We start from the raw sequence: 26210 nt of genomic DNA, 5'->3' as shown, positions 1-26210 counted from the left end.
TTAATGTCACTGATATATATAATGTCAGACGTAATGTATCAACTGCATCCATTGTCACTGATATAATGTCAGACGTAATGTATCAACTGCATCCATTGTCACTGATATAATGTCAGACGTAATGTATCAACTGCATCCATTGTCACTGATATAATGTCAGACGTAATATATCAACTGCATCCAATGGTATCAACTGCATCCATTGTCATTGATATAATGTCACGTAATGATAACTGCATCCATTGTCATGTATATCAGTCAGACGTAATGTATCAACTGCATCCATTGTCATTGATATAATGTCAGACGTAATGTATCAACTGCATCCATTGTCACTGATAATAATATCAACATCCATTGTCACTGATATAATGTCAGACGTAATGTATCAACTGCATCCATTGTCACTGATATAATGTCAGACGTAATGTATCAACTGCATCCATTGTCACTGATATAATGTCAGACGTAATGTATCAACTGCATCCATTGTCACTGATATAATGTCAGACGTAATGTATCAACTGCATCCATTGTCACGATATACCGTCAGATATTGTCATCAACTGCATCCATTGTCCATTGTCACTGATATAATGTCAGACGTAATGTATCAACTGCATCCATTGTCACTGATATAATGTCAGACGTAATATCAACTGCATCCATTGTCACTGATATAATGTCAGACGTAATGTATCAACTGCATCCATTGTCACTGATATAATGTCAGACGTAATATATCAACTGCATCCATTGTCACTGATATAATGTCAGACGTAATATATCAACTGCATCCATTGTCATTGATATAATGTCAGACGTAATGTATCAACTGCATCCATTGTCATTGATATAATGTCAGACGTAATGTATCAACTGCATCCATTGTCACTGATATAATGTCAGACGTAATGTATCAACTGCATCCATTGTCACTGATATAATGTCAGACGTAATGTCAACTGCACGTCACTGATCAACTGCATCCATTGTCACTGATATAATGTCAGACGTAATATATCAACTGCATCCATTGTCACTGATATAATGTCAGACGTAATGTATCAACTGCATCCATTGTCACTGATATAATGTCAGACGTAATGTATCAACTGCATCCATTGTCACTGATATAATGTCAGACGTAATGTATCAACTGCATCCATTGTCACTGATATAATGTCAGACGTAATGTATCAACTGCATCCATTGTCACTGATATAATGTCAGACGTAATATCAACTGCATCCATTGTCACTGATATAATGTCAGACGTAATATATCAACTGCATCCATTGTCACTGATATAATGTCAGACGTAATGTACCAACTGACTGACTGACTGACTGACTTATTTTGGTTTTACGCCGTTTTTAGCAATATTCCAGCAATATCACGGCGGGGGACACCAGAAATGGGCTTCACTCATTGTACCCATGTGGGGATTCGAACCCGGGTCTTCGGCGTGACGAGCCAACGCTTTAACCACTAGACTACCCCACCGCCCCTGTACCAACTGCATTCATTGTCACTGATATAATGTCAGACGTATTATATCAACTGCATCCATTGTCATTGATATAATACACCCATACTTTATCCCAGACATAATGTATCAGCTGCATCCATTGTCACTGATATAATTTCAAACATGTTATAAACGGGCAGCATAAACGATACCAAGTCGAAATCACTGATATTACAAAACGACAAACCACCATTGTGAAGAAGGACAGTAAATTGTAATAACAGGTGTATGGGCAACATGCACTCGGTCATTTCATGACAATAAAAGTAGCAACAATAACAAGCCCATTGCGTCACTGTATAAATTAAGGAATGAAATGTCCAGTATTCCATCACAGATGCAAATAAAACACTACACGTGGTCAGTATCTGGTATGTCCACCGTGGGCATCAATGCAAGCCATAACTCTGCGACGTGCTGAGAATGTCACACGCGCCATTCCTCTTGAAGGGCTTGGACATGCAACGGCTCTAGCACATATCTGACGCTCCAAATTGTCCCACAATTGTCCAGGTGACCTGGAGGGCCAAGGAAGCACACTGATGTTGTTTCGCTGTAGAAAATCCATGACAATACGTGCTGTATGAGGACGGGCGTTGTCCTGCTGGAACATGATCCGGCAACAGCGTTGACGAAGGAAAAACGCAGAATTTGATCAATGTATCGTTGAGCAGTGAAATTACCATCAGCCACAACAAGATCTGTCTTCATACCGTCACATATGTCGCCCCAAACCACGACGCCGCCACCAAACGGTTCCACTTCCTGTACGCAGCAACGTTGTACACGTTATCCACGGCGTCTGTAGACACGAGCCCTGCCATCATTCCTGAACAGCTGGAACCTGCTTTCGTCTGAGAACATCACTCTCTGCCACTGTCTGTTTTGCCATTGGCGATCCGTGCGTGCCCATCAAAGACGTAAATTGACGTCGATACCTTATCGTCGTGCTGCTGTTCGGCAACTGGTAGGATGTCCAAGCCCAGTCGTTGATGATGAAGTCACAGGTAGGAAACGGCTTCTCATGTGCAGGATACGTAAGTAGCGGTCTTCGTTGGGGGTGGTGACGTGAGGTCTTCCACTTCTAGGCCTGTCCACTGTCCGCCCTGTTTGCCTCAGCCTCAGCATCAACCTCGTGATGGTTAGACGTATATAGCCCTAGGTCCCTGCAACATGTGCATGTGTGGCACCCATCTGTACCATTCCAATGACTCTCTCTGGATTCCTGCGATACTCGGGGCATGGTTGGTGAAGTTGACTTGAAGGCCTGATGTCCAGGAAGGTTTGTGTGCACTTCTATACCCCAAAGATGCATGTGCTTCGTGCAATCCGTTGACGAGGTTTTTGTGCTTCACGACATGTTGCAGTGATACTGTTCGCCCAAACACAACATTTTTCATGCGAAATGTTGGGGAAGCGTTGTGGTGATTGTTTTAAGCTCATAACTACCTATAAAATTTGAGTTGGACTCCAAATTATCAAAATACATTTTGGTATCGTTTCTTTTGCCCGTTAGTATCTATAAGCTGCCTGGTATACCCTCTGCATCCCTTTTGTTTTGTTTTCATGTGTCATAACGATGACCAAAGATGGATAATGAGAATTTACATAGCCAACTTACAACCAATCAAAATGTCATAGTACTGTTCCACTTACCAACGACGTAGGCCTTGTTTGAAGATATCCCATTATCAGCCTGACAGATGTATATTCCTTCATATTGTTCCAGATTTGCTTTGGTGACGCCAGTCAAGAGCAACTCCCCATCTCCAAAGTCAACAACTGTCTGGTCAGAAGACAAGTCCACCCCTCCATATTTGCTCCATGTAACTTTAGGAGCCGGGTCACCTTCGACTACACACTCCATCTCGTTTCCAAAACCGTCTGGCTCCAAAATGACAATTGGTTTCTTTGCAGATATTGTCAGCGGCTCTAAAATAGAATGCAAACCCCAGTCAACTATGAATTATAACTCTCTTTAAACAATAGTATTTAGTAAAGCTATTACAGACTTACAAAAGTACGCAATATCTCGTGTCAAATAGCATGTTCCAGCAAAATACTAATATCTGGCCCTAATGAAATGACTGAAGCTGACTGGACATTCACCTCCGTTTGTCACAATCATTTGTGTAATTCATATTTTATTATTATATAGTTATTATTTAGAAACTCTACGCCAGAGGGGAACCAGTTTCGGGCATCCGTGGAAACCATTCCAAACGGCCATCAAAACTGTATGAACGCATCACTGAAAATATGTAACCTCGTAGGGAACCATTTGAACAAACCAGTCATTTGTACCATCAAGATCTAATCGCCTTCCTCCAAGCAAATATCATTTGAGATACAGTTATACTATATTGGAATGGTAAGAATGAGCAATGTTACTGAGTCGATGTGTCGTGAAAAAGGTCGCTTGTTAACTGCCAGTTGCATTTCGAAAAGTAGTTGCGTGTGAGATCTGATATGTTAAATATATGACTAGGTTGAAAAAGATAACATCTCCAAACTCGGTTTATCTTTTCCTCGGGACAAATGGGCGAAGAGAAAGAAACCTTATTTCCATTGGGACCGATAAAGCGTAACTCATCGTGGCTTGTTTGTTCTTGTCAAAATAGCCTGCATGTACGTGGCAAACTTGGACGTTACGTGTTGATCATGAAAGCAGTAAAACTGACTAAGTTTTTATTGTGAAGACAGTTTCAGCATTGCAATTGATTCACATCCAAATACGCAATACGGATGTTCTTAAATATATACAGATGCCTTGACACCAGATTTTCGGTGAAAAATATTTTCTTTGAAAATGTCAGAATGGAAACTATTTTGATATACCTTGTCACATACCATTGAAACGATCTACGAATCGCATGTATACAAACATTTTACTATTGAACGTGATTAGCTGGAAGCCGATGACATTTGGAAGCGATAATTGTATAAAGACGACTAGACGTCATCTGAAGAAATGCCTCCCCGTGTATTTTAAGTTTGAGTCAATAAATAACAGATTTGTGCATTTCCCGTTATGTGAACAACCTTCACCAATATCATGACATTTAAACTAGCTAAAGAACTTATCGGTATGTAGCTCACATGTTCTACGACGTTATTTAGGTCGGGCTTAAGTGAAGGACATGAAATCTTGTCGGGGAAAAATAAATTTGTTATAAATGAAATTCTTTGGGACGAACTTATCTACAAAACCTAATCCATGCCAGCTGCAATCAAATCCGCTACGCAAGCAGAATGCAACTTAAAAATCAACACAATACCATGTCATTATTGGCAATAGATACTTATCGAGAACATCGTCAGGTGCACAGAACTGAAGCTGGTCCACAGGCTCTGATCACAGGTCCCCGTGCCTTTGAGAGGATCAAGGGATTAAAAATCCACAATTTTTTAGATGACCCTCGACTCGAAGTGCTTCACAGTACATTCAGTCAAGATGTATTGTACTGTTAAGCATTTCGAGTGGGGGTCATCTCACAATTATTATTTTTTAATCTTTAATCCTCGCAAAGACACGAGTGCCTATGGCTCTGAGTCCTGTTATTAGTTCAGCAAATCGGAACGCAGCACACAATCCCATATATTCTACAACATATCTGCAGGATTATGACTCACCGTGTGTCTGTACATGTACGGTTCCATTGGCTTGCCCTACGTTGTTCTCAGCCACACAGGTGTAGTCGCCACTGTTGTCCTTAGTTACATAGGCAAGTCTTAGGTTGTTCCCGTCTGGCTTAGCATTGAAAATATTCTGTGGAAGAAAATTGGATAACTGAACATTCAAAAGTATATGACGTACAGCAATAGCAGTGATGCATACCTCTCTTTTGAGTGCTAAAGTGACAGGAATTGACTATGCTTATATGTTTTCAGCTTGCTAAAAGAATTCGTAATGCTGAAATAAAAAACGGGGTGATTAGTGTACACTGTTTACAATAAAATAAATAGAGAATCTCACCCAAGTGTCTTCTGATATCAATTATATCAACACGAGTTGATAAAGTTACAAATATCCGAGGCTTGCCGAGGATATTTTTACTTTATCAACGAGTGTTGATATATTTGATATCAGAAGACACGAGGGTGAGATTCTATTTATCATCCAAAATCACTCTTCATTAATTTTCAATGAAAAATGTACATCTCTGGACATGGTACTGCCATTAGACTTGCAGTGCAGCGATGTCATAGCATTGTGACGTCATCAAGTACATGACGTCATAACATTGTCAGGGCATTGTACAAAGTCTACTGTCAAAACGATATCTCTTAGGAGATATCGTTTGATCTCACACAAGCGATATCTCCTGTGGAACACAGTTTTGGATGATAAAATAAGATAAGAGCTAAATTAAATGGAAATATTCCTTCATGTCATTAACTAACACACTGTATACCTGTTTGTCATAATACCACGTGACTCTTGGTTCAGGCACCCCTGTGACATTACATGAGAGAATGACGTCTTTCCCCGTAAATGCATTGACGCTCTGACTTGGGTTTGGAATGTGTGGTGCAACTGAAGGCAAAAGAAACATGTGCCAGTTCCACAACAAGTGACGACTTTAAATCGATTGCTTAAATCGTGCCATGATGAATAACGGAACACATGCATCAGACATCTCACCTCTTGGTTCTGTTGTAGTGACCGTTGTTGCTTCAGTGGTTGCTTCTTGTCTGTAGGTTCCTGGTCTGGCTGTAGACTGGCCGGTGGTCATTGCAGAGGAGGAAGGGGAGATAATTTGTGACAGTAAGCCAGTAATAGACGTTTGTGTGATGGAAGCAGCAGCAACTGGAAGCGACATCAAGCTGGATGTTGGTGATGAGAGGAAAGGAGTAAATGACGTTGGACCTGATAGAGATGCTGTGGGATGGGAAGAAATGTGTTTATTCAGTGAGCTTTGTGAGGAAAGAAGGTATGCTCCTGACGACACGCTTGGAGCTGAAACAGACATTTGGAAGGTGGGTGATACACTTGGCAATGCCACAGATGATGAAGAAACACCTGTTCTTAACTGTGATGACGATATCGTGCTGGTAGGTTCTATAGCAGGTGCTGGGCTACTTGATGTCATCATAGATGAGGACACGCCCCTTGAGGAAGCATAAGTACCTGCACTTGCCTGTGATGAAGATTTTACACTGGAAGGGAGTGAGGTCATTGCCAGTGAAGGTGATGGGCTACTTGATGTCATCCCAGATGAGGACACGCCCCTTGAGGAAGCATAAGTACCTGCATTTGCCTGTGATGAAGATGTTACACTGAAAGGGAGTGAGGTCATTGCCACTACTGATGTCATCCCAGATGAGGACACGCCCCTTGAGGAAGCATAAGTACCTGCATTGCCTGTGATGAAGATGAAGGTGATGGGCTACATTGATGGTCACTTGATGTCATCCCAGATGAGGACACGCCCCTTGAGGAAGCATAAGTACCTGCACTTGCCTGTGATGAAGATGTTACACTGGAAGGAAGTGAGGTCACTGGAAGGAGGACACGGCCCTTGAGGAAGCATAAGTACATTTGCCTGTGATGAAGATGAAGGTGATGGGTCTACTTGATGTCATCCCAGATGAGGACACGCCCCTTGAGGAAGCATAAGTACCTGCACTTGCCTGTGATGAAGATGTTACACTGGAAGGGGAAGTGAGGTCATTGCCATTGGAGGTGATGGGCTACTTGATGTCATCCCAGATGAGGACAGGGAGGAAGCATAAGTACCTGCACTTGCCTGTGATGAAGATGTTACACTGGAAGGAAGTGAGGTCATTGCCATTGAAGGTGATGGGCTACTTGATGTCATCCCAGATGAGGACACGCCCCTTGAGGAAGCATAAGTACCTGCACTTGCCTGTGATGAAGATGTTACACTGGAAGGGAGTGAGGTCATTGCCAGTGAAGGTGATGGGCTACTTGATGTCATCCCAGATGAGGACACGCCCCTAGAGGAAGCATAAGTACCTGCACTTGCCTGTGATGAAGATGTTACACTGGAAGGAAGAAAGGTCATTGCCAGTGAAGGTGATGGGCTACTTGATGTCATCCCAGATGAGGACACGCCCCTTGAGGAAGCATAAGTACCTGCACTTGCCTGTGATGAATGATACACTTACACCAGTGAAGGTGATGGGCTACTTGATGTCATCCCAGATGAGGACACGAGTAGAGGTCATAAGTACCTGCACTTGCCTGTGATGAAGATGAGTGAGGTGCCATGAAGGTGATGGGCTACTTGATGTCATCCCAGATGAGGACACGCCCCTAGAGGAAGCATAAGTACCTGCACTTGCCTGTGATGAAGATGTTACACTGGAAGGGAGTGAGGTCATTGCCAGTGAAGGTGATGGGCTACTTGATGTCATCCCAGATGAGGACACGCCCCTAGAGGAAGCATAAGTACCTGCACTTGCCTGTGATGAAGATGTTACACTGCACTTTGCCTGTGATGGGCTAATGTCATGATTAAGTACCTGCACTTGCCTGTGATGAAGATGTTACACTGGAAGGGAGTGAGGTCATTGCCATTGAAGGTGATGGGCTACTTGATGTCATCCCAGATGAGGACACGCCCCTAGAGGAAGCATAAGTACCTGCACTTGCCTGTGATGAAGATGTTACACTGGAAGGGAGTGAGGTCATTGCCATTGACTGTGATAAGGAACTTGTTGCCATCATAGTCAACGCTACCTTTGAAGAAGCAACAGGCGGCAGAAACTGGCTTTGAGAGGTTGGTATTACATCAAAGGATGAATGTGAACTGATTATGTTGCCTGACTGGGTGTTAGTTTGTATAGAGTTTAAGGGGACATGTGTTACAAATGAGGGGGTCATGACCATTAAAGGTGTTGTCAAAGATACCACATTGTGAATGTTTGACATGGTGGATGGCAGAGGCGGCAGTGACAGCAAGGAAGACTGTGTTGGCGCTATAGTTGCACTTGAGCTCAACGATGTTGATGGTGTCGTGATTACCGCTGTGGAGTTAACAATCCCAAAGTCCACTGGAATATTGAAAGTTGTGTTAGACATCGTAATTCCAATGAAAATATCACATTAATGAGTGGTTATTCAAAGTAATTATTCAAATTATGTAACAGTTCAAAGTACACCATGATAACCTCTAATATAATGTCCATGGTCCCTGCTATGGTGATCTGCCTTCTGTTGTTGGCAATCTGTAGCCTGTTCTTATATTGTATTGTCCACATAGTACTATTACTTTTAACTTTCCACATTAGTTTTAATTGTAATTGTGATGTACTAGTTGTTTTAATGTCCTTTGACGACAGTTTTTTTTTATAATATACACATACATGTATTCCTTTTCAATGTCAAATATGTTCTCGTCACGATATGGCTGAAATATTGCCGATGTGACGTTAAATATAAACTCACTCACTCTAATATAATGTGGACTAAAATATATGTTTGGTTGAGTTTTTTTATCTTAGCTAGATTTTCATGATTAAATTCGCAGTCTACATTACCATTGGCAGATCCATTGAGAAACTGTGCCTTGCCTTCAGGTCTAAACATGAGAATTGATATAATTTATTGATTGTAAAATGATTGTGATTGTGCGAATAATGCTCTAAATCGACATCAACGTAATAACAATTATGTGACATATACACTATGCATTTATATTTTATTATTCCCCTACCTTTAAGGAGAATATAACCAAGACTAGACACTTGGTAACTAGAATAATCAGCAATTACAACAATACAAGGAGAAAGTGAGCACCATGAATATTTTTCAGTTGCAAGATTTTATATTTTTATGTGATTATATAAATCAGGTTAAACAATACGTTATGCTAATAACCTGAGATTACATAAAACGGCATTACATCGATTAACATCACAAAGACCACCGTACCGGATGACCCACGTTACCGGGCCTGGATTTGTGTCGATGACACCCACTTCTCTGGCTGACGCACATATAAATTCATCCTGAAAGTGAAACATGATCTAATGTATCAATATTGCAACCCATACGCTGAGTAAAATACAATGTGAGTGAGTGAGTCAGTTTAGTTTTACGCCGCTTTTAGCAATATTCCAGCAATATCACGGCGGGAAAAACAATGTGAATACCTATAGCTGAATTAACATAAGACATGTGTGTCGGGTTGTTCTATGGTATTGTCAATAAATGCTGACATATCGTAAATATGTCCATTGAAAGAGAAGTACCACACACGAAGAAGCACCCGTCAAATCAGTTTGAACATAGTATGTGTTAACAGTATGCCCATCGTAACTCGCGTATTGAGAGTCCATCATCTTACCAGGTTAAACTCGCGAGTAATGGGAGATCCATCTGGTCCGGTGTGGCCTGATGGACACTGTGCTCTAAAACAAAAACAGAGAAGAATATTAATTACACGCATATTCGGGGTTATAACCACTAAATGGTGACTACATAAGGAATATGCATTGTACATGATGTTTCTTGGAGACAACCGTTATTTCAACAGATCAATGTTCGACACAATGGTGTTTCACTGTAAACAGCATTTGTTATTCGCGTTAATCATCCCAAGATAAAAGATATTTCCAATACAAATTGTATACTGAATGACACATGAGCAAAACGAAAACGTTTGCACCTGAGATGATGAAACCTGGCGAGACCCGAGAAGATCCGGGTTAGAATTGATCTTCAGTAACCCATGACTGTCGTAAAAGGCGACTAACGGGGTCGAGTGGTCAGGCTAGCGGACATGGTTGACACATGTCATCGTATCCCAATTGCGTAGATCGATACTCATGCTGTTGATCACTGGATTGTCTGGTCAAGACTCGATTATTTACAGACCGCCGCCATATAGCTGGACTATTGCTGAGTGCGGCGTAAAACTAATCTCAAGAACTGAAATCCGATAGACTGCTCAAACTTTAGATCAATAGAGAGTTCCTCATTACAGCAAAATCACATTACAAATAATGTTTCATTTTTTGGCATGTTTAATGACTAGCAAGATTGACCATCAACAATAAATAATTTTCCGTAAATATAGATGCATATCACTTGAATCATATCATTTGAATGGACCTTCAGAACTAGACTCAAATGACCTATTAACAGAAGCACGCAATCTGTTTGTTTGGAAGACACGTACACTAAGTATTGATTGAAAAGATTTGTGTCCGAAAAGTGTTGTTCAATGAGACTTCAACAGTCCTTGGATTAAAGTACAAACAGAAATACGACGTCCATGTATCCTGACACGTACTGGAGGCAATGGTGGACGATGCTCATTCTAAAGATTTCACCAGGGGAAGGATCCGAGAAGATCCGGGTTAGAATTGATCTTAAGCAACCCATGCTTGTCGTAAGAGGCGACTAACGGGATCGGGTGGTCAGACTCGCTGACTTGGTTGACACATGTCATCGTATCCCAATTGCGTAGATCGATGCTCATGGTGTTGACCATTGGATTGTCTGGTCCAAACTCGATTATTTACAGACAGCCGCTCTATAGCTGGAATATTGCTGGGCGTAAAAACTAAACTCAAATGGGGAAGAAAAAAGAAAGCCTTAAATACGTATATGTACCAAACAGGTTTACAACTTTTGAAACACCCAAGCAACCTTTGAAAACATGATCCAGCAAGAATTGTCCGGGATAGATTCCCCAGGCGATACATACATCTATGAATGTTTGCATTATTGCTCACTTACTGGAATGCCTTCAAGGGCGTGGTGCTGATGTTGCTGAATGGAACCTGCCCATCGACTGGCGTAGTAACATTGATCGCAACTAAACAATCAAAAACAATGCTTGTATAACAAAACCACATGTTGTAGTAATATGTCTATAATATGTACATAAATTATCTTCATTAACATCATCATTGTCCATATATTTACCCGAAGTAAATTCAATGCAAATTAAAAATCAGTATGATAACAGTGTTTGTAAGGAACAGTCATCGTGGTTTATCAAGCAGTTCTTACCTGCCTGGTAGGCTGTAGCTGAAGTTTATCAAGCAGCTCTTACCTATCTGGTAGGCTGTAGCTGAAGTTTATCAAGCAGTTCTTACCTATCTGGTAGGCTGTAGCTGAAGTTTATCAAGCAGTTCTTACCTATCTGGTAGGCTGTAGCTGACGTTTATCAAGCAGTTCTTACCTATGTGGTAGGCTGTAGCTGACGTTTATCAAGCAACTCTTACCTATCTGGTAGGCTGTAGCTGAAGTTAATCAAGCAGTTCTTACCTATCTGGTAGGCTGTAGCTGACGTTTATCAAGCAACTCTTACCTATCTGGTAGGCTGTAGCTGAAGTTTATCAAGCAGCTCTTACCTATCTGGTAGGCTGTAGCTGAAGTTTATCAAGCAGTTCTTACCTATCTGGTAGGCTGTAGCTGAAGTTTATCAAGCAGTTCTTACCTATCTGGTAGGCTGTAGCTGACGTTTATCAAGCAACTCTTACCTATCTGGTAGGCTGTAGCTGAAGTTTATCAAGCAGCTCTTACCTATCTGGTAGGCTGTAGCTGAAGTTTATCAAGCAGTTCTTACCTATCTGGTAGGCTGTAGCTGAAGTTTATCAAGCAGTTCTTACCTATCTGGTAGGCTGTAGCTGACGTTTATCAAGCAGTTCTTACCTATGTGGTAGGCTGTAGCTGACGTTTATCAAGCAGTTCTTACCTATGTGGTAGGCTGTAGCTGACGTTTATCAAGCAACTCTTACCTATCTGGTAGGCTGTAGCTGAAGTTAATCAAGCAGTTCTTACCTATCTGGTAGGCTGTAGCTGACGTTTATCAAGCAACTCTTACCTATCTGGTAGGCTGTAGCTGAAGTTAATCAAGCAGTTCTTACCTATCTGGTAGGCTGTAGCTGAGGTTTATCAAGCAGCTCTTACCTATCTGGTAGGCTGTAGCTGAAGTTAATCAAGCAGTTCTTACCTATCTGGTAGGCTGTAGCTGAAGTTAATCAAGCAGTTCTTACCTATCTGGTAGGCTGTAGCTGACGTTTATCAAGCAGCTCTTACCTATCTGGTAGGCTGTAGCTGAAGTTAATCAAGCAGTTCTTACCTATCTGGTAGGCTGTAGCTGAAGTTAATCAAGCAACTCTTACCTATCTGGTAGGCTGTAGCTGAAGTTAATCAAGCAGTTCTTACCTATCTGGTAGGCTGTAGCTGAGGTTTCACCATTTGTAGCGTTACACACGTATACACCGTCGTACTTCAACATGTTGGCCTCTGTGATTCCCATAATCAGTATCTCCGCAGAACTTATGTGGTGATAGGATTTATCAGCGCTGATATCTTCGCCATATTTACTCAAGGTAACTGAAGGTGGAGGAATTCCTTCTCCTACGCATTTCAATCTGGCAAACCTCATTCCTGGGGTGATGACAACTATGGCAGGCTCCCCTTTCACAGATACAGGTTCTAAAACATAAGAGTCATAATCATCATGGACCCGTGAAGGTCCGGGTTAGAATGAGCCTTCAGTAACCCATGCTTGTCGTAAGAGGCGACTAGGGGGATCGGGTGGTCAGGCTCGCTGACTTGGTTGAAATTGGTTCCCAATTTCGCAGATCGATGCTCATGCTGTTGATCACTGGATTGTGCGGTCCAGACTCGATTATTTACAGATCACTGGATTGTGCGGTCCAGACTCGATTATTTACAGACCGCCGCCATATAGCTGGAATATTGTTGAGTGCGGCGTAAAACTAAACTCACTCACTCACTATAACCATCATGAATTGACATGAAAATACAAACTAAATGTGTATGTGTCAGCATCAATTCCACAGTCAACATGTCACAGTCAGATTCTGAACAATATTTAGCGAACTTCAACCACCTTGCCAGAGGTACAGATAAGCTGCGTATCTTCGTTAATTACGTAGATATGTATGTGAAAACTCGATTCCTGCGAATACTATTGGGTAGAAGTACGCTTGAAGGTTTGTAAATACTCAATAAATTTAATCTAACATGCGTACAAACGAAAATAGATAAAATAACTGAGGTATATTGAGAGGTTCTATTTCAGCACCAGAACCTGCCAACTTGCAGTTTTACTTATCGTTTCTCATGCAACAGATCAAATATAAAGGTAACACATTTGTAGGAGAAAGCACATGGAATAAATCAGGGAAAGAAACCTTTCAAAATTTCCCACTAGATCACAGGACCAGTGAGTGGACAATGATTAGTGGTCGTGTCTGTACTTCACTGGTACAAAATAACATTCGTAGATTTACGTAACTATCAATACAAAATTCACTGGCCACCAGGACCACTGCAAACTTATCATTTAGTGGTCCTGGTGAACTTTTACTAGCCTGGGACAACAGGACCAGCGTAAATTTCGCACACTGTAAATGGGTGCCAGTATCTATGGCTCAATAATGGCGTGACTGTTGCCATCGGCAGTAAGGAATAGTAACTCAATACCTGTAACATGCAGATGGACAACACCCTCTTTTGTTCCCAGTGAGTTGTTAGCTTCACATCTGTACACCCCTTCGTTGTTCTTCAAAACGGACGATATGGCCAGCGTTGATTCCTTTGGGTGGGCATTAGGGTTTACCTATAGTACAGAAAATATTCACGTTAACTCTTTATACATTGGTAAATTTTTATCACATGTTCAAAAAGACATACGTTTTTTCAGCAAAACGATAATTCAGTTTCTTTCACTGCATTATTCTTGACCAACTTTCAGCAATACATAAGCATATTCAGTCATTGGAACTGCTTTTAAGAAATATTACATCCTTGCTTTAAATGTGTTTAAGAAGCTGATGCTGGCAGGAGTGAAAATTGATATGATTATGAGAGATAATGTATCTGTATTGTTTCCTATATTCAACATTGGTAACATGCAATGGTCAGACAGACAATAGTTAAGATATATTTACAGAATATATCACATATTTGGTCCTTTAATCTCTTACCGACTGGTCATATATCCAGGTGACTGATGGGGTCGGGTTGCCACTCACATTACAGAATAGGAGAACAGTTTTCCCAAGGGCTGCATTCACCGTCTGGTTTGGGTTTAATATATCGGGGGCAGCTTCAAAAACAAACAAAATACATCACGCATATGGAATCTGTGGCCCGTTGTCAACGACGACAACAATGTCAATAAGAACGGCTGTACTCTTAGGCGTTAAGAGGTTTGTATCAATGAAATTATACTGATTTTTGATACATGGATCACTGAAGTCCGAAACGACTGATTATTGTATAAAGAGCGAATCAGCGAGAGCAACAGTACAACACTAATATCTTATTAAATACTGACTTTCTTCCATGAATAGCATACTAGTTCAGATATATGGTGAAAGGCTAAATAAAAAGAATGACAAACAAGCCACACATAGCAACTTGTCATTACAATAGCACAAATGTGTGTCATGGTACTATATAACAAGACGGAATGTGGAATGGGTAATACACTCCATGAAAAGGTCGGCGATGAGATTGCTAAAATTAAAATATGCTTGAGAAACACACTGAAACTGAAAAACCAGGATATTTAACATGGACATCGTTTTATTAAGTGTTCCAAATCGTTACTGAATTTGAAACTATATGCTAGATAGATCTGTGGCTTGTGATTGGAAATAAATTAAATAAGATCTATTTTACAGCAGCCGTCAGTTGTGTAATCGGATCTAAGGTCCATGAGAAATGTCTGGAGACACAATACATCATTCAGCTTAATATCGAGACCTGAATGTATAGAATGTTCAGAATGTATAAGTAAACGATGGAAACGCCTGCATCCGTATAGAGCACGCCAACGAGCCCGATTACGTGCTCTCTTGAATTGTTTCAGGAGCGTTAAACACGGAAGGGCATTATGAAACATACTCAGAGGTGGAGTAGATGTAGCTGCTGATGACGCAAGTGAAGAACCGGTTGTTGATGCCGGGGAGACTGCAGTGGAACTAAAGTGTTCAAAATCCACTGAAAATCAAACAGAAATTAGGGTTTCATGTAATCACACACTATAGAATAACATGGTAGTGCGCAGTGCTGAAAACTTCATATATACATCTGTATTACAAAGTTAATAGGAATTTATAACAATTTAATCTCTGAATCTGAATTAAATATTTGTTCTTTAAGATTTTCTTCTCTATATACCACTTGGTAACGAAATATAGCATTTTGTAATTTAAGTTAATTCCTCTGTATATCACTGTATAAGTCATGTTACCATAAGGTTGTAAAGCTCCTTACCATTCACGGATCCATTTAAGAACTGTGCTTTGCCATCAGGCCTGAATAACAAACATCGATCAATATAAAAATTGTTTAACTTCAACATATTCGGAAATATTATCTACTGAATGTATGCGTCTTAAAATGATTAACTTGACAGTAGGCGACAAACAAGTCCATCAACATCGATATACGTTTATGATGAACGCAGTGCACATAACTCGCATACCTGACAAGCCACGTGACCGTGCCAGCATCCGAGTGAATAAGCCCTACTTTCCTTGCTGAGGTGCATATTGGCTCACTCTATAGCAACATATGAAAAAAAGACATTTTTAAACACCTGCATTGATATAAATTAGCTTGTTGTATAAAACAGATATTTTTACAATTTCACACTTTGATATTTCAATTTCTGAGGCACTTGATTTATTCAAAATTCTAGTGGAACAATCTCCCGTAATGAACTTTGATCAGATCTGTGATATGTGTAAGGGTATGTGTGTTGTGTTCCTGTTGAATCTTTGATGGTACGATGTTTGTTAATGTTTATTGTGCATTATTGCAGTTCATAGAACACATCATTATTGACTCAGAATATGTCCGGGTCATTATTTGATCTAACTTGGTAAATGATGTAAGTGAAGTAACCAAATCGATTCAATCAATATCCCATGTCACGAACTGATGTCTTGATAATGTATTGCCACACTTCCAGCGTTCGTGATCTTGTCGATCGGGGAAAGGGACCAAGAGTGCTAAAATACATCGGTTATACAACAAATATACTGAAATGAATTCATATGACTCCATGGTTATACCATCCTCGATAATCTCCAGGGTATACGTTCCGATGAATCTCCACTATACCCTGGATGCATCTACGGCTCGGGTCGATGATTTTATTACCTCCCTTGGTTGGCTTGTTATCCAATCAGGTGTCTACGCTGGGAAGTTGAGCGTAACATTCACAACTAACATTCACTTTTTAAATTATCTAACCGATTAAACTTGACAACACAATAATATATTGATGCAGAGGTACTCTGAAAAAGGTAGGACTTCTTGCATATATTTTTTTAAGGTTTCAGAACCTGTCAATTTGTGTGTATGTTTTCCCCCCAAATCTGAGTGGCGCTGCGAACAAACCTTCGCGACTGCGACCGCTATCTTTGTAGGCACTGGCAAGCTCGGTTGTAACGGCGGCTTATCTGGCTGGCCCCTCTGAGAATGCGGAGCCAGTAAAGGGAGGTAATAAAATCATCCGAACCGTAGATACATCCAGGGTATAGTGGAGATTTATCGGAACCTTTACCCTGGAGATTATCGAGGATGTGGTTATACGCAAATCGACAGTACTTGAGATGTCCCGAAATGTTGTAGGGACATTAACATCCCATCTAATTGGGACTTCACTCCGTCGATAACGAGAAGAGGTCATGAGTCGTAGTGTCTGGATTCCACAGAATCATGCCGGTAGCCAGTATTTTGATATTTTCGTTAAGTTACAATTACTCACTTGTTCCTTGAGTATGACGAATCAAAAACACTTCTTACCAGGTCAAACTCAGTAGTGATGGGAGACGCGTCAGGAACCATACTTCCAGGCGTACAAAAGGCACTGAATTAAACAAAGCATACACTTATTACGAGAACACACACACAGATAACAATAAGTTGTTTGCTTCTCTCGAGGGTAATACGGTCTGATGTACTGATTTTGTAGCAGTGGTAGGCGAGGGATGACACTACTACAAAAAGGCGTACATCAAACCGTATTACCCGAGGGAGAAGCTTACAACGCATTTATCTTACCGTCATGTTAAATTGTTAAATGTACAAAATATCACTTGTTATATCCGATGCATAAGTTCATATATAGAGCGAGATGTGACACTGCTACTATGTGAACACAAATATATCCATTTCACATAGAGATGAAGACATTATCCACGGATGTGAAAGTAAATATGAAAATATCATTTTATTTTATTTTGAAGATCGATAAGCTCGCTGCCGACTATATGACTTATAAACAAACTGGCGTCTGCCTCTCGACTGGAGTTTTTTAAATCAGTGAAACATATTCTGACAAGCTTAAAACTGCTGTAAAAATGGTAAGGTATGTTTAAGTTCAGTGTGCCAACGATACAATGTGTAACATATTTTAAATAGAGTAGTTAAAGTCGTTAAAATAAATGTGTACACAGTGAACTCAACAACAGCTAATCGAACGGTTTTCGGACTAGGGGCACTGCATGCGTCAAATTATGACGTCATACGATTGTTAGCGATGCAGATTCTGGGCGGAGAGTTTGGAGTTATGTATCAAAATTATGCAAATAAACATAGTAAAACACATGTTACTGACCAATCATCTTCCCTTGACAAGTTACATTTGGTAGTTCTATTTGGTAGTATTCCATAACCCGATGTGTGAGGAGACGTGTAAATGGAACTAATTATAGGAACAAAGATTGTACATACTGGAATGCTTTCAATGGCGTTGAGCTGATATTATCAAATGGGTGGTTCTCTCCAAGCATCTCTGTAACATTGACCGCAACTGTAAAAACAAAATGTTTATTATTAGAAATCATACTCGGTTGTGTTTGTTATTTTACCCCGGGGGCAGCGATATTTAAACAGCCTGGCGCAGGGTGTGCCCTTAACCATAAAATGTTGCGGGTCCTGATCAGAATGTGTAGGCCCTATATTTTAGCTACAATATAAGTAATTCCCAGCAAACAAAGAATGAACGTGACAGCTAACAAACTGAGTTTGTTTTTTAGCTAAAGAGCTAAAGAGTTAAAGAGTTTAATTTAACTCTAGCGGCTGACTAGTGAAAGCGATACCCTGTCAGTGTATGGAGCTTGCAATGCATTCGGATAAATTGTTCGACAGAGGTACAGATAAGCTGCGTATCTGCGTAAAGTACGTAAATATAATTATGTGAAAACTCAATTTCTGTGAAGACTATTGGGTACAAGTACGCTTGAAGGTTTGTAAATACTCAAATATTTAATCTAACATGCGTACAAACATTAATAGATAAAATAACTGAGGTATATTGAGAGGTTCTATTTTCGCACCTGAACCTGGCAACTTGCGTTTTTTTATTTTTGTCTCATATAACAGATAAAATATAAATAACAAACATGTAAACCAACATTTAAGCTCGATTATATTTTTACAATTAATGGAAAATGGCACAATCCCCAATTGAGTTTGAGTGAGATGGGTACAGTTTATTTGGTTACTCAAAGGAAAATTAGGATACCGAGTTGAGATGAACACAAGCGAGTACATAACTCAGTGATCCAAATAGTTATAGCTCTGGTTCGAGGTTAAAAGATAATATCTCAGTAATCTAAACTGCTTCCTCGAAAATGACAGTCGTCTAACTTACAGGCAACAGTTGCTGATCGAAATAAATACTAGAAATTACGGAATGATATTTTCTGAAAAATAATACTCTTAGTTACTGGGGATAAAACTGTCGGCCATAACGACCTGCAGAAAACAAAAGCTGTGGGTCTAAGTGGTTTTCAGTCGGCTTCGGGCCTAAGGACGCTGGCCTGGAGACTTTAACATCTCGAGTCTTGCCCAGACTTTATTCTGTATGCAGCGACACATGCCCTCTGGGCATTAACAAGCAGTAAACAACGTCACTGAACACCTTACGACAAGTTACTGGGAACCCGTGGTATAGCGCTTTCCCGCTTGTTCAACGCATATTCCGTTCGTTGGCTCTTGTTTTTTTAAAGGTTAATAATTCATTTATATAGCGCCTAGTATCCATCTCACTAGCTGCTCACTGGACGCTGTCATCAGTATCTGATCTTTATTACCCCGGATAACCCAAGCTGCCTGTTAGGCGCTAGAAGGTTATAGTCACATGACTTTATCCAACCGGTCACCCGTTTTCTGCTGGGTGAACAGAGGCAATTTTGAACATTTTTTAATCAATTGTCTAAGGTGAGAGCACATGTATCACATGTGCTTAGTTGTGCGGTAGTCCTAGAAACTCTCAGGAATCAAGCGGCCAAACGCGGTCTCCCATCCAAGGACAGTCCGAGCTCGACGTTGCTTAACTTCAATTGATTCGTCACCTGAGGCGCTACGCACAGGGCCACACACCGCCACAAAGTTCAGTTGACTTGAAGTAAAACTTATTGTAAAGAGTACAACAATGAACTTACTGGAAGGAAAACACGTTTAACAATTGTAATATGTATTAGGATTTTGGCAGAGATGTCTATGGAAAGGTGCCTCTATTTACCTATCTGGTTGGCTGTAGCTGATGTTTGACCATTTGTAGCGTTACACACGTATACACCGTCGTACTTCAACATGTTGGCCTCTGTGATTCCGATGATCAGGAACTCAGCAGGACCCAAATTATGATAGGATTTATCAGCGCTGATATCTTCGCCGTATTTACTCAAGGTAACTTTAGGTGTAGGAATTCCTTCTCCCACGCATTTCAGCCGAAGAGGTTTCAGAGGGGTGATCACCATAATAGGAGGCACAGCTTTCACAGAAACGGGCTCTGCATTGAAACACAAAAGTTGGGGAATTATAAATATGCATAATTGATAGAATGACCATCTTTCTAGGAAGGTGTAGTAGTTAGAGCATCCGCCCGGAGAGCGGAAGGTCGCGGGTTCGATCACAGATCGCGTCACACCAAAAGACGTTAAAATTTGGTACTTGTTGGTCCCTGCCTGGCGCTCGGCATTAATGGGTACAACAAGGACTGGTCGGCTCGGAGTCAGTATAATGTGTCTGAGAGGGGTATTCGTGCTTCACTGCGGCATGGTATCTCAGTGGGCTAGCACTATAAAACCAGCTTAAGTCTGGGCTAGTACAAGTAGCCGCACAAACACATACACATGCATGCACGTCGTCATATGAGCGAAATATTCTCAAGCACGACATAAAACCCAATTTCACCTTACCTCACCTCATTTTTCAATCACGGTGAAAACGGAAGAGAACCCGGAAGAGAATGCAATGAACAATCTGGATAAAACCAGGAAACTGTCAGGTTGAATGAGGAAGTTGATCATAGGGTTCCTGTACGTCTAGTTGTTGCAGTATGCAACTGTCCACAACGAATTCGGGCGTCTTTGTGGCTCCCATGTAACCCCACCAGAATCAGCCACCAACGTCACGGCCTCCCCGACGTCTTAGACGTCAAGGTCAATGGTTTACGTCATACGTATTCTTGCCTTATCTTTGCCTAAATTTATCATTAAAGCTATTCCCTGATATGCACCAGTATTTGTTTCGATGCAATAAGCATCTGCATAAAGTATTTGTGACAAGATATTGGTGGTCATTAAGTCACCTGTGACATGCAGATGAACTATGCCCTCCTTGGTTCCTAGTGTATTGTTAGCGACACATCTGTAGATGCCCCCGTTCTTCTCGTTCACGGACGATATAGCCAACGTCGATCCTCTGGGGTGGGCGTTAGGGTTCACCTGTTAAGGAGGAAAATGGGATTTTCAACCAGTACCATTTTCTCATTCAGACATAAAATACTTGTTTCCTGAAATTTCATCATTCCGTTCCTATTCTGTTCTTAAAAATGTAACCCCGGATAACAGCGAAGGACAATATGAGGCAAATTAAAATATAAACCTGGGACTGCCAATGCATTTGAATAGTAAGCTTCAATACATCAATGTATCATGTGAAAAGATTAATTGGCAATTGTACCCCTCACACACGTGCACGTTGTTCTGCGGTCTGTGTTGACAGAAGGGACTACTGAAAGGCTTCAACAACAAATACAGTACAGCCAGAAATTATTGAGAATTTAAAGATTGTAATTTTTTAAAAAAATTTTACTCATTACTCATAATTTAATGAGAATATTAGCAGAACATAACTCCAGATTCAAAGACAGGTGAACAGTTAGTATTTTGTCAAATCACCATGGGCAGCAATGCAGGCTTCAATGCAGCGGGGCATACTACTGATCAAAGAAGTTAGAAAGTCGCGGTCCATGCTGTCCCAATATCGGGCCACCTCTTCTTTCATTTCAGCAATATTTGTCAGATTTTTCTTATTGACACTTTCCTTCATAAGTCCCCACACATTTTCTATTGGATTTAGGTCAGGGCTATAGCTTGGCCAATCTAATAAATGTCATATTTTGGGTCCGAAACCAGGCCTGTGAATGCTTTGAACGATGTTTTGGGTCGTTGTCCTGCTGGAAAATCCAACAATTTCCATAGAACACGTAAGCAGATGGATGTAAATGTTCCTCGAGAATATCTGTGTACCGCTCACTGTTCATATTCCCTTCAAATACACAGAGGGGCGTTGCCCCTAACACAGATATGCCACCCCACACGTTAAATTTCGGACTGTACTTTGGGCGCTGATACAAAGGTTTTTCAGTTTGTTTGGTCCAGAATTTCAGTGTATTAGGAAACAGCCACACAGAACTTTCATCTGAGAAAATCACATTGTCCCAGTAAAAATTTCTATGCCCTAAGCACCAGTTCAACCTTCGCTCCTTTTGTTCAGGTTTCATGATCGGTGATAGAATTCCTCGACTTTTCTGCCAACTCATTGCATGCAGCTCAGTTCTAATTGTCTCCTTACAGACAGTCACAGTTCCTCTATCAATCATATCCAGCCTTAAGTTTTCTAAACTCCTTCGTTTGTTTTTAGAAACAAGAATACCAAGCCGCCTCCTTTCACCGACAGTCAATTTTCTGGGCCTACCTGCGCCTCTCTGGTGCTCAATGCCATATCCATTTGCAATATTTTTCAAAACACGATAAACAGTGGACAAAGGGATGCCTGTTCTACTTGAAAACACTTTAGCTGATCTGATGTCCTTGTTTTTATACTCTATAATCAACTGCTTCTTCTCTAAATCATCCATACTGAGGATCACTGGAAATGTCGTCTGCTAGCAAGTAAACAAAGGGGGATAACTCTTCACAAACTAATGAAAAAGGATTAACGGAGTTGTCTCTCTTGAATGAAACCAAGCATTTGATAGCTGGTCAAAGTTGTTTATACTATAAATCCAATTAAACATATTCCTAAAATTCTCAATAATTTCTGGTCATACTATAGTACGATATTGGTGCACTGTCAAGTCTTAGCCTTCGAAAAGCAAAAATCGTGTATTTTTGTCTGATTCAATGACTCTCCTACCTGTTTGTCGTATGTCCACGTGACGGAAGGCTCAGGGTTGCCGGTTACATTACACAACAGAAGAACAGTTGTACCCAAGATGGCGTTCACAGTCTGGTTTGTGTTCAATATGTGAGGAGCCACTGCAACACACATGCAACACACATGCATCACGTCAGTGAGGATAATTTGCATCATGGCAATACGTCACTACTGCCTCACTGTTAAAAATGAAGAATCACAATCGACCGTTTGATAAACATTTGCCTACCCAACAACCTATAAGTGTATATTTTCGATTTATTTTGAACATAAACGTGTTCCATTTTCAACTGCGAAGAAGTAAGAAGCAGAAAAGACACTACTTCGCATGTCAGAACATACCTTTAATTAAGGAAAACTGATCTGATTCTAATCCAACACAAAACCTTCCATTTGGCCACGTAAGGTGAAATTGGGTTTAACATCACACTTAAGATTATTTCGCTCATATGACTACGTGCATACGTGTGTATGTGTGACTGCTTGTACTAGCCCAGATTTAAGCTGGCTTTATAGCGCTAGCCCACTGAGATACCATGCTGCAGTTAAGCATGAATACCCCACTCAGACACATTATACTGACTCCGGTCCTTGTTTAACCCATTAATGCCGAGCGTCAGGCAGGGACCAACATGTACTTATATTTTAACGTCTATTGGTATGACGCGGCCGGGGATCGAACCCGCGACCTTCCGCTCTCCGGGCGGACGCTCTAACCACTACACCACAGAAGTGGTACTAGTGGACAGAGCTTCTGCACTGAAAGCTGGAGGCTGGTGGTTCGATTCCTGGTTGCGGAAGCAAAGAGACGTTAAAGGTGTCTGTTGTTACCCTGGCTGGCGCTCGGAATTAAGGGGAGAAAACAAGACGTGGTCGGCTAAGACCCTGTACAATATGGTTGAGTGGGAGATCCACGTTAAACTGCGACAGGTGCGTCACTAGGCCGGCTCTATAAACGGAACCGTGAAGATCCGGGTTAGAACTGATCTTCAGTAACCCATGCTTGTCGTAAGGGACGACTAACGAGATCGGGTAGTAAGGCTCGCTGACTGGGTTGACACATGTCATCGTATCCCAACGGCGCAGATCGATGCTCATGCTGTTGATCACTGGATTGTCTAGTTCAGACTCGATTATTTACAGACCGCCGTCATATAGCTGGAATATTGTTGAGTGCGGCGTAAAAACAACAAACACACAACTATAAACGGGTTTTAGTACGCGGAGAAGTACATGCACCTAGGTGTTTGCAATAGAAGAATCTCGAACTTGGCGTCAACTTTCATTTCAAGCGCCTTATTTACAAGCATGGAATTAACAATAACACGACCATCGCCATACTTTTTGAAGAAAATATATTTCAAAACTTACTAGTGGGAAGAGGAGAAGAGTTTGTTGGCGATGTTGAACTTTCAGGAGTTGCAGGAGCTGTAGCTGCCGGTGTTGTAGTCCCAGTCACTGGATTCACGTCAGCGTTACAAAGATCTTCGTTACAACAGCGGAACCCGTCTTCACCCAAAGTCGTCATGTGACCGACACACTCCTGGTAGATATACGAGTGAGTGAGTGAGTGAGTGAGTTTAGTTTTGCGCCGCACTCAGCAATATTCCAGCTATATGGCGGCGGTCTGTAAATAATCAAGTCTGGACCAGACAATCCAGTGATCAACATCTGCCAAGCAAGTCAGTGAGCCTCACTACCAGATCCCGTTAGTCGCCTCTTACGACAAGCATGGGTTACTGAAGATCAATTCTAACCCGGATCTTCACTGGTTACGACTAGAGAGGAGTTGTTTTATCCCCTTTTGTGATATCATAAAAAGCTGTTGGCCACTTATGTAATAAGACAACACAGAACAGGGGTAAAGGAATAATGCAACATTGCCGACATTAAAAAAAAGAATAAATTCCCAATATTTTCCTCAAATACAATCTTTCATGTATTCACACACATTTAATGTCGTTATCAAGGAAGCATTTCGGAAGACTCTGAGTAATGATTACTGACCGTTTTCTCTTCACATCCAAGATCATAGACGGTCATGACCAACTGGAAGATTCTTCTCACTGAACAATACTGGCAAGGAGAAACATGCGACTCTGTTAGCATGGGTTATGTCTCTAACAATAAAGTCAAGCACCCTTAAATTCGTATAAAGACAATGATGTTTGCTTATGAAAAGTTGCGCGCGGTGAAGTAGGATAGTGATTAAAGCGTTCGCTCATCACACCGAAGACCCAGGTTCGATTCCCCGTATCGTTAAATGTGTGAAGCTCATTTCTGGTGTCCCCGGCGTAAAACTAAACTCACTCACTCACTTACTGTGAAAAGTTGCAAAAAAAATAACGTGAGTCCTCAAAGCGAACACACACAAAATTTCTATTCATGACCTGTTCTGCGATAATGTCAATAAGATTGTCAACGTTAGATTGTGACATTTGATAACGCAACTTAGACTCACGTGCACGGGAAATGACAGTATCCAGTACTACATATATTTCAGCAGCCTCTTCATCATCAAAACACACAGCAAACGACAGTGACTATCTCACTATCCATCACACGTATTTCATGTAATATCAAACTTTCGTAAAATCATTGGAAATTCAGCATTTGGAACTTTCATCAAAAGATAGTTAACCAACTTACTGCGTGAGTTTGGTTTTACGCCCTTTTAGCAATATTTCAGCAATATCAGGAAGGAGGACACCAGAAATGGGCTTCACACATTGTAGCCATATCATGTTGGGAATCGAACCCGGGTCTTCGGCTTGACGAGCGAACGCTTTAACCACTAGGCTACCCCACCGCCCCGCTAACCAAATTACGCCTTACCAGTACACCAAAGATCACACACGTTACCGAATAGCTACACAGAGAGAACTAGACCCACCTGGTCTGGCCCGCAGTATGTCTCCTCCTGACAAGAGGATGGCTGTGGAACGAACCCACATTTTTTACATTTCAGGTTTCCTGTTCTGATTGTAGTCGCTGAAAGTATCAAGAGCGACTTGGTAATGCTAACAATGAATCGGGATCAAGTGCGGAGAAAGGTTTCCCGTGGTCCATACATTTAATGACTTGTTTCACTCGTCATAATAATAATTATCACCCGAACCCTCTCTGCTGCATTTTTCATCTTAATCTGTAAAACGTAATAATTGGATATTTCTTGTGCGCCACTGTCCACCCAGAGCATGCCCAAAGCGCTGCATGTAAAGAGTCATTAGAGTTGATGAGGAAAACATGGCA

The 26210-nt window shown here is 41.0% G+C and overlaps 1 protein-coding gene across 1 annotated transcript in view; it reads right to left on the bottom strand.

Moving 5' to 3' along the window:
- Positions 1-26210, bottom strand: part of LOC124283770 (hemicentin-1-like) — a 49264-nt gene that overhangs the window by 5582 nt on the left and 17472 nt on the right. Inside the window, exons 12-35 of the mRNA XM_046719794.1 lie at positions 25852-25949; positions 24966-25034; positions 24330-24501; positions 22938-23059; positions 21106-21241; positions 20035-20304; positions 18240-18318; positions 17310-17373; positions 15982-16058; positions 15771-15811; positions 15399-15494; positions 14474-14595; positions 13971-14106; positions 12681-12953; positions 11244-11322; positions 9847-9910; positions 9432-9508; positions 9038-9078; positions 8021-8551; positions 7272-7631; positions 6177-6887; positions 5947-6068; positions 5165-5300; positions 3188-3463 (exon numbers count right to left, since the gene is read on the bottom strand). Of these exons, the coding sequence (XP_046575750.1) occupies positions 3188-3463; positions 5165-5300; positions 5947-6068; positions 6177-6887; positions 7272-7631; positions 8021-8551; positions 9038-9078; positions 9432-9508; positions 9847-9910; positions 11244-11322; positions 12681-12953; positions 13971-14106; positions 14474-14595; positions 15399-15494; positions 15771-15811; positions 15982-16058; positions 17310-17373; positions 18240-18318; positions 20035-20304; positions 21106-21241; positions 22938-23059; positions 24330-24501; positions 24966-25034; positions 25852-25949 (4152 nt within the window). The remainder of the gene's footprint in view (positions 1-3187; positions 3464-5164; positions 5301-5946; positions 6069-6176; positions 6888-7271; positions 7632-8020; positions 8552-9037; positions 9079-9431; positions 9509-9846; positions 9911-11243; positions 11323-12680; positions 12954-13970; positions 14107-14473; positions 14596-15398; positions 15495-15770; positions 15812-15981; positions 16059-17309; positions 17374-18239; positions 18319-20034; positions 20305-21105; positions 21242-22937; positions 23060-24329; positions 24502-24965; positions 25035-25851; positions 25950-26210) is intronic.

Source organism: Haliotis rubra, unplaced genomic scaffold, assembly GCF_003918875.1.
Source record: "Haliotis rubra isolate DU_JTF1 unplaced genomic scaffold, ASM391887v1 Scf320, whole genome shotgun sequence".
In the NCBI taxonomy this organism is placed as follows: domain Eukaryota; kingdom Metazoa; phylum Mollusca; class Gastropoda; order Lepetellida; family Haliotidae; genus Haliotis; species Haliotis rubra.
This window is presented reverse-complemented; position numbering and strand designations above follow the sequence as displayed.